The sequence below is a fragment of the Drosophila pseudoobscura genome, chromosome 3, assembly GCF_009870125.1.
Source record: "Drosophila pseudoobscura strain MV-25-SWS-2005 chromosome 3, UCI_Dpse_MV25, whole genome shotgun sequence".
Lineage (NCBI taxonomy): Eukaryota > Metazoa > Arthropoda > Insecta > Diptera > Drosophilidae > Drosophila > Drosophila pseudoobscura.
In genome coordinates this window covers 8525566-8534578 of record NC_046680.1, presented here as the reverse complement: position 1 = coordinate 8534578, position 9013 = coordinate 8525566, and the positions used below count along the sequence as shown (strand labels likewise).

Below are 9013 nucleotides of genomic sequence, written 5' to 3'. Positions count from 1 at the left end.
TTATCAAAAGCGACACCTGAAGGGGAAATGTGTACGTCTTTTGACAAGCTTGTCCGTTTTTTTTTCATGGAAGCCGCGTAGAAGCGCTAGTGTGCGAAATTCTCCGTTAACTCTTTGACACGCAGTTTCTCCGCTATTTTTGAAAATAAAGATTTTGAGGGAAAAAAAACGATCAGAATACTATGCTGATCACTACTAATTTGATGTGGCCTGAGACTTGGCTCTAAGCTAACTGAAATTTCAACTCGATTTTTACATTGGTGCATCGTAAAAAATATTTTGAAAATACTAGAAAGAGATAGACATGGAATCTTGCAGTGTGCCCGCGAAATTATTGATCAAATAAACGTTCTGATCCTCAGAAATATAACGTTTAATTTTCAAAATATACCAATGAAAAAAAGAACACTTACCCGACTGTATTTTAACAGGATAACAGCTTGAGCTTAGCCGGCTTTGAGATTCTTCTTGGAGATCCTTTTACTTACCAAAAATACACGATATCTTTGACATAAAAATTCTTCAAGTTTCATATTTTTCGCAGAGTATTTTTTAATACCAACTGGCGCTGAGAAAGTTGTGCTAGTTAGGGTTGCATTTTAAAACAGTCGGCTAAATACTGCATAAAAACGTTGGAGCGTGTGTTAGCACAACGAGGTAGCGCTAGCAAACTGGCTCATTGGCGAAAACATATGATGTCAGCGTCCCGAGTCTTTTATGCATAAATATATTTATGATTTCTTTCACGTACAATTTGAATATATAGTAATGTTCATTAGGTAATTTCAGCTTTTAATTCTCGGGCGTTAGCAGCCTAATCGGTTGGATTTTGAATGACTATGAGTATAAAGTCCTTGTCGGGAGCCACCATGATTTCGTGCTTCTTCGAGCGCACCCGCAGGAATGTCATGTCGTTGGACGGGTCCAAATCTCTCACAACGCTCCGAGCCTTGTCAGCCAGCTGACTCATCAGGCCAGCATATTGCACGGTCGTTGTATTGTCCAGAGTAGACTTCACCGGAATACCTAATTGGGATCGGATTGGTCATCAGTTATTAAGGTAAGCCATCTATGCACCCACCTTCATTGTTGACCACAATGGTACCTACAACGCCTTTGTGACTCTGGATCCGTTTCAGTGTCTCCTCAACCTCTTGCGACTGAAAATGCGGGGCGATGATATTGTTTGTAGATTATAATAATACCGGTTGCCACTTACCATGTTTACAATTAATTTGATTTTTTTCTCGCAAAACAATAAACTTTTGTTTGCTCAATATTAGCGATGGACGCTACTGCTATCGATACCATCGATTGTAGACAAATTTCTGCCGAGAACCAATTGGTTCACCAGCACCCCACCAGCCAGTTCCATAAGTTCAATATAACACATATCGATATCAAAGTTTGAAATGAATTTGAAAATGTTTTGGACTAAATTTTTAATTATATACATTTCAAAATATATCCCTTGTGCCCAAGGGGATATCCCCTTGGCACCAAATTAACGTTCTACTGACTTTTAATGTTTTATATGTATTGGAAAATATATACTGCAGCATTGACCCACATAGCGCCGTTTCTACTGGAAACGCGTCTTGGAAACCACCCAAATCATTTGTTAAAAAAAGAAACTAGGTGAAAAATCTGTATACAAACAGTTTATCAGAGATAATCACTGTAGCAAAATGTTACTAGATGCTCCAGAAAGAGTAAAACTATATACATTTTTGTTTTAAATTAGTTTGTTCATAAATATCCTCTACTTCATAGCCCCCTCGATCTCTACGGTACGTGGAGGATGCTTTCGATCAGATCAGTAAAAGGAGAAACATTCGGGATATAGTAATTCTCAACGATCTGGGGCATCCGGTAAAGAGTACTATGGGTCACGATGACTCCGTTCAGTTTGCTGGACTTTTCCAGGCGATTCGCGGACGACTGGAGCGAGGAATGAAGATAATTGATCCCACAGATGAACTTTTAATGCTAAGAGTGCGTACAAAAACCAACGAGGTTCTGCTAACGCCAGACTCCAAAATCACAGTTATTGTCGTACAAAACGCCCAGGATGATTTCCAAAAATAATTGATTCTAAAATAAAATTTTATTGTACCTGACACTATAAAATTTGCTAGATATATCAAAGGTCGGTAATTATATATATATATATAATATATCTGTATTGTCTGTAATTATTCTTGTAATTATGTACATTAATTCAAAGGCGATAGGATGTTTTTCTGCTAAAACAGTTTAAACGGAATTATCGAATTATAATGTTCTTATAAATAGGAGAATGTTCAATCCAAAATATTTCAACTGAAACGAAGAATAAAAATAATCAGTGGGTGGCAGAAACTGGTCAGTCCCAAATGCTTGCATAGGTCAATCTTTCAGCGCAGCTTTTCAAACATTGTTGAGACAACGAGCTTTTTCGCTGACTATGATTGTTCAATAATTTCACAAATTATTAATTTCCGAAAACGTTATAAATTTTATTATAGGTATTTTGTGTGTTGAGGGTGGCCAAAGATGCCAGAGCCTTTTACAATAGTATTAGAGTGAAACACTTGGATGAGGCAAGCGAGCCGATCTCGAGCCAAAGTAATAGATTGGGGACAAAAGGGGTCTGTTCTCCAACTATATCAAGCGGTAACTGCTAGAGCAGGCGCAGCTGCTGACGGCTTAGCGACGGCATAGGAAAGAAAAGATAACAAGAGCGAGCATAGATAAGAATAGATGATAAAATGAGAGCATGTTGCTGAGCGAGCATAGATAAAGCTACGCTTACGTTACGTTAGTTTAGTATAATGACCAAAATAGAAAAGAAAGTGAATTGATAGGCAATAAAACAATGGTATAAAATTTACACTCGGGCTTCGCCCGAACATACTCCCCCCGTGGAAGGATCCATGCCTTTCACCTCATCTCGTAGAGGCAATAGACATAGTTTTGCAAGTGCTCTTCGGCTAACACCTGTAGCCATCCTGATCAAGGCGACTCGAGATACGCCATCAGCTCCTGGGATGAGCTCGAGGATTCTCGCTAGAGGCCACTTCAGAGGAGGGAAGTTCTCGTCCTTAACAAGAACGACATCATTGACGTGAAGCTCAGGATTCCGGGTGCGCCACTTCGTTCTTTCTTGAAGACTGGTTAAATACGATTGGCGCCAGCGAGACCAAAAGATTTGCTGAAGCTGTGTGACCTTCTGCCAACGGTCCAAGCGATCGACGTTTAAATGAACCAAGTCAGGCTCCAAGAAGGTTGTGATAGGGGCGCCAACTAGAAAATGGCTGGGCGTGAGTACATCGAGATCTGCAGGGTTCTCTGAAAGAGGAAACAATGGCCTTGAATTAATGATTGCACAGATATTGCACGCGAGCGTGCGCAGCTCATCAAATCCAAGAAGCGAGGATCCGAGGGCACGTCGAAGATGATTCTTAGCAAGCTTGACTGACGCCTCCCACAATCCTCCAAAATGTGGCGATCTAGGAGGAATGAAACGCCAATCGATGCAATCGTTGAGACAAGCTTGATGCACGGCTTCTTGATGACTGTCGCTTAGGAATAGTGACTTAAGTTCCGCCAGTTCGTTCCGCGCTCCAACAAAATTTGTGGCATTATCTGACCAAATACGAATCGGTCTTCCACGGGTGCAAATGAAACGGCGAAGAGCAGAGAGGAACGCAGCTGTTGTAAGATCCTTCACAAGCTCGATGTGAACCGCCTTGGTGGAGAAGCATATAAAAATGCTCATGTAGCACTTTAGTGGGGGCCGGTTTCGAACTTCTGATTTATACAGGAACGGACCGCAATAGTCCACGCCGGTAACTAAAAATGCACGAGATTCGCTGACTCTGTCCACCGGAAGATCTGCCATTATTTGCTCGAGAGTTCGAGGCTTCACTCTAAAACATCTGACACACTTTTGGATTACGTGTGCTACGGTCTTTCGGCCACCGATTGGCCAGTACGTTTGACGAATGATGGCTAATAGCGACTGGGGTCCAGCGTGAAGGTGCTTTTCGTGTAAGTGCCGTATCAGAGCAGAAGTGATGGAATGATTCTTGGGCAATATTATGGGATGCCGTGCTTCAAAGTCCAAGGTAGAGTTTTTAAGACGCCCTCCAACTCGAAGCAAACCGCAATCATCTAAAAATGGCGAAAGAGAGGCGATCGAGCTTGAGGCCTTTATGTCCTTTCGCGTTTCCAGGGCTCTTATTTCAGTGGATAGACGAGATTGTTGAGTAAGACGAATAAGCAGTTCGGTTCCCAAACGCAAGTCCTCCACAGTTATTCCAGACTTTCGTCGATGAATGAATTTGCATACATACGCAAAAATTCGTTGCATTTTGGGGAAGGAATTTACAAACTTTGATTCTTCCACCAAATATCTTGACGCGCAGTTTGTAATTAGTATGGTTTTTCGTGCCTCCAAAACCGGCTCTGGAAGAGCAGGTGTACTTGGCCATTGATCCTTACTGGCTGTCAAGTATGTAGGTCCATACTTCCAAAGATGAGAATTGATGAGCTCAGCTGGTAATGATCCTCGAGAAAGCATATCGGCAGGGTTTAGATCAGTTGGCACGTGCAGCCAAGACATTCCAGATGTGAGTTCCTGAATAACAGAAAGTCTATTAGCGACAAATACATTGAAGTTGGATGGTTGATTCTTGATCCAAGCCAAAACGACTGTGGAGTCACACCAGCAATAATAAGAGCACTTGAAGTTCATCAAAGACACTTCATGCATAAGCTGAGCGAGTAGCGCTGCACCACATAATTCCAATTTGGGTATTGTGATAGTCTTCAGTGGAGCTACACGAGATCTGGAAGATAGAAGATTTGCCTTGACTCCATTGTCGCCTTGCGAAACAGCGTAGATGCAAGCTCCATAAGCACTCATGCTGGCATCACAAAATCCATGCATTTCAAGGTTGCTGCTTCGAAGGAAAGATAGGCGCGGGAAAGAAATTTGTTGCATAGAGTCAAACTGCTGAATAAAGTTGATCCAAGTTGTGCGTAAGGAGACTGGCAGACTTTCATCCCAATGAAGCTTTTCTTTCCACAGCTGCTGTAGAAATATTTTTGCTTTAGTAATAACTGGCCCTATAAGTCCGAGTGGATCATAAAATCGTGCAATAGTTGACAATACAACTCGCTTAGTTGGTTTCGAAGGGACTTGATTGGGACAGAATGAAAATAATAGCTCATCCGAAGTGGGATTCCATGCTAAACCTAGCGTCTTGGTTACATCGCTGCCATCAGTAAATTTAACAAATGTTTCCCTATCTTCATGGGGTGTTTGATCGAGTACATATGTATCGTTGGAACACCATTTTCTGATCTTGAAATTTCCTTTGGCTAATAGTCCTGACACCTGGCGAATTATTTCCAGCACCTCATTTGTAGTATCTCCCCCCGTTAGCAAATCATCCACGTAAAAGTCCCGCAGCACAACTTCAGAGCCAATTGGATATGACGAACTCTCGTCTGCCGCTAGTTGGTGCATAGAACGGACGGCCAGAAATGATGCTGGTTTCGTTCCATAGGTCACGGTATCCAGCTTGAATGTCCTTAGCTCCTCGAGGGGTGAGTCACGCCACAGTATGCACTGCAGAAAACTATCTTGGGGCGAGACACGGACGCATCTATACATTTTACAAATGTCACCAGTCAATGCTATACGAAAGGTACGAAATCGAAGAAGAGTCGTAACTAACTTTGGCTGAATTGTTGGGCCTGACATCAATATATCGTTGAGGGAATATCCTGTAGATGTACAAGCGGATCCGTCGAAAACTACTCGGAGTTTTGTGGTGGTTTTGTCTTCTCTTAAGACGCAGTGATGAGGAAGAAAAAATTTGCATTGTTTAAGTGCGTCACTTTTGACAGGGGACATGTGATTCAAATCGACGTATTCCTTTATAAATGCGGCGTATTGGGCCTTGAGAAGCGGTTTGCGAACCAACTTGCGCTCTAGATTGAGAAATCTGCGATAGGCTTGTTGATAAGAATCTCCAAGAAGACTGTCACTCAGCTTTAAAGGCAATTGAACGCAATATTCGCCACTTGGAAGCCGACTGCAATGTTTTTTGAAATGTTCCTCGCAAGCAATTTCCTCCTTTGTTGCTTCTGTAGCGGGACCGTGGCAGTTTTCCACTTCCCAGAACCTTCGCACTAGCTCATCCAAACCAACGGTAGGCGTTTGACTCAATTCCGTCGAACTAGAGGCAGCTAGGAGCACTGAGCTGCGGGAGTACTGACCTCCACCTGTGACAACCCAGCCGAGACGGGTTTTTTGTATTATAGGAAGTCCCCTCTCCAATTTGATCTGTCCAACGCATAAAATGTCGTAAAATAAGCTGGCTCCAATAAGTACATCGATGCGCTGAGATTTGTTAAAGTGTGGGTCAGCAAGGCTGATATTGGATGGCATTTCCCATTTGGATACATCAAATGAAGAAGCAGGCTGGTTTCCTGTAATACGTGGAGCAACGAGAGCTGTGAGACTCGTGAAGTAATCGGAAGTCCTGGATTGAATGACCAAATTAACTGAACCTTCCGTGTGAAATGCAGAATCAGCGCCGATACCCGATACTGATACCGACCCTTTGGCTCGTTTCAGCTGAAGCCTCTGAGCAAAGCGAGAGGTTATTAAATTAATCTGAGAGCCTGAATCCAGAAGAGCCCGGCAAGGAAGAAGATCACCAACTCGACTCTTTATCATAATGACTGTCGTGGCTAGAAGCACTACGTCTGAGCTAAGATTCTGAGCAGGAGGCGAGCATGGTGATGAAGCGGCAACAAGAGAACTTGAAAGATTGGGGCCTGGGCATAAGTCTGTCTGAATAGGAGACGTAGTAGCGTTTGCAGGTTCCGTGTTAACTGACGTAGGCAGCGGATTGTTGATATGTAAAAGGGTATGATGCTTTTCACCGCATGTGCGACAAGAGCCTGAACTGCAGGAGGTATTCCGATGTCCCTTCTTCAAACAGTTGAAGCAAACTCTAAGCTTCCTTGCCTCTCTAAGACGCAAAGATGGCGAAAGGTTTCCAAAGCGAGTGCAGCTGTAAATGTTATGCCCTTTATTATCACAGAACACGCATTCCAATACGATTGTATTTGTAGCAACAAGACTGTGTTTTGAATGAGTGATTCGTTTATGTTTTCCAACCTGACTGCTATGGATTTGAATCGACATAGCTTGATCCATGGTCTCCATGGCTTGACATCTCCTCTCCAAAAAAGCCGAAAAATGGTCCCATGTTGGTATGACGTTAGGGGGCGACAGCTCCTCCCATTTGGTCCTGGTATCAGAGTCGAGATACTTGTATGTGGAGTTAACGATGATGCATCCAGCTATTTCCTCCATGGTACCCATCGATCTAAGCGCTCTCATGTGAGAATGAAGCTTGTCCGATAAAGTACGTAGCTTTGTAGTTGACCCATCTTCAACCTTCTCATGCCTCAGAATCTCAGCGACGTGTGCCTGAAAGATTAAACGTTTATTATTGAAACGATTGTTTAAAATGTCCAATGCAATATCATAATTGCTCTCCGATACTTCCAAAGAGCGAACAGCCTCCAGGGCAGGTCCATCCAAACATGAGCGCAGGTGCTGGAACTTCTCAATCTTTGATAGAAAGGGCTCCTGATCTATTACTGTGCTAAACATCGAGTAAAAGTCTGCCCACTCAGTATAACCTCCACGGAAAGTGGGAAGTTTAATGTCAGGAATATGATATCGTGACCGTACATTTCCGGAGGCAGTAACGTTGAGCTCGGGTCGTATCGTTGAGTGATGCGGCATGTTCTGGGTAGTCCTGCGGAGTGCTGAGCGAATACGAACTTCGATTTCCATCGCCAAATCGTCAAAATTGTTGCTTAAGTCGCTGCCAATTTCGCTTACATCAAGCTCTTCTAAATTAGAATGAGTAACATTAAATGAGTCAGACATTTTTTCCAAGAATTTTAAATGAACACTTAGCGCATCTTCACTGATTGGGTTGTTTTCATCATTCAATATCGTCTCTCGAAGTGAAACGGCTTTTTTGTATATTGAGAGTGCCTTTAGTTTGTAAAAAGACACCCTGTTTTCCGGCACGTCATTAGACTCATCCATTTTCGACAGGCAGCAGCGAGCAAAGCACAAAGAAGAATCGAAGAACCAACCGTTTGATTTTTTTTGGTATGCAAGCGCAAGTGCAGCGAACCCGAAGCCGCTAATGCACGTAGCTGTATTAGTGCTTGTAAGCAAGCGCGCGACGAAATGGGAACTAACCGCTTCGCGTTCGAACAGTTATGTTTAGCGGATAATTTTCACTGTTTATAATTGTTTATTTCCAAATTGTTACTGACGATCACGTCGGGGTCACCAAATGTTGAGACAACGAGCTTTTTCGCTGACTATGATTGTTCAATAATTTCACAAATTATTAATTTCCGAAAACGTTATAAATTTTATTATAGGTATTTTGTGTGTTGAGGGTGGCCAAAGATGCCAGAGCCTTTTACAATAGTATTAGAGTGAAACACTTGGATGAGGCAAGCGAGCCGATCTCGAGCCAAAGTAATAGATTGGGGACAAAAGGGGTCTGTTCTCCAACTATATCAAGCGGTAACTGCTAGAGCAGGCGCAGCTGCTGACGGCTTAGCGACGGCATAGGAAAGAAAAGATAACAAGAGCGAGCATAGATAAGAATAGATGATAAAATGAGAGCATGTTGCTGAGCGAGCATAGATAAAGCTACGCTTACGTTACGTTAGTTTAGTATAATGACCAAAATAGAAAAGAAAGTGAATTGATAGGCAATAAAACAATGGTATAAAATTTACACTCGGGCTTCGCCCGAACAAACATATTAATTAAAAGAATACAAGAACTAGGGTATACAAATTGTCCGAACTACCGGCCGACAAGCAACAAGTGTTCATACACACTTACGTTTCATTTCATGCACTGACGTTTTCTTTCGTAGACCTTTCTCGTTTAAACCTTTCATTATGA

The 9013-nt window shown here is 42.5% G+C and overlaps 2 protein-coding genes across 3 annotated transcripts; one reads left to right on the top strand and one right to left on the bottom strand.

The window, feature by feature from the left end:
- Positions 1–711: 711 nt before the first annotated feature.
- Positions 712–1359, bottom strand: robl (dynein light chain roadblock). Its single transcript, XM_001360531.3, has 3 exons — positions 1220–1359; positions 1082–1160; positions 712–1026 (listed from the first exon to the last, which is right to left on the bottom strand). The coding sequence occupies exons 1-3, from the start codon at positions 1220–1222 to the stop codon at positions 815–817; spliced, it is 294 nt and encodes a 97-aa protein (XP_001360568.1). The 5' UTR covers positions 1223–1359; the 3' UTR covers positions 712–814.
- On the top strand, positions 973–2195 carry robls54B (roadblock similar 54B). Of its 2 annotated transcripts, none has more exons than XR_004468944.1 (2): positions 973–1060; positions 1774–1885. XR_004468944.1 is itself a non-coding variant. In XM_002138322.3 (2 exons), exons 1-2 carry the CDS (start codon positions 1689–1691, stop codon positions 2086–2088), a joined length of 339 nt encoding a protein of 112 aa, XP_002138358.3. In that variant the 5' UTR covers positions 1517–1688; the 3' UTR covers positions 2089–2195. The 2 variants fall into 2 exon arrangements, 1 of the variants encoding a protein (XP_002138358.3); XM_002138322.3 differs by lacking the exon at positions 973–1060 and adding an exon at positions 1517–1712 and having other exon boundaries at positions 1774–2195.
- The last annotated feature ends 6818 nt before the right edge of the window (positions 2196–9013 follow it).

Coding starts and splice junctions, on each gene's coding strand:
- robl (XM_001360531.3), bottom strand. Junction 1,027..1,081: donor CATTGTGGTCAACAATGAAG/GTGGGTGCATAG, acceptor GATCCCAATTAG/GTATTCCGGTGAAGTCTACT.
- robls54B (XM_002138322.3), top strand. CDS start 1,689: ATGTTACTAGATGCTCCAGAAAGA. Junction 1,713..1,773: donor TACTAGATGCTCCAGAAAGA/GTAAAACTATAT, acceptor TCTACTTCATAG/CCCCCTCGATCTCTACGGTA.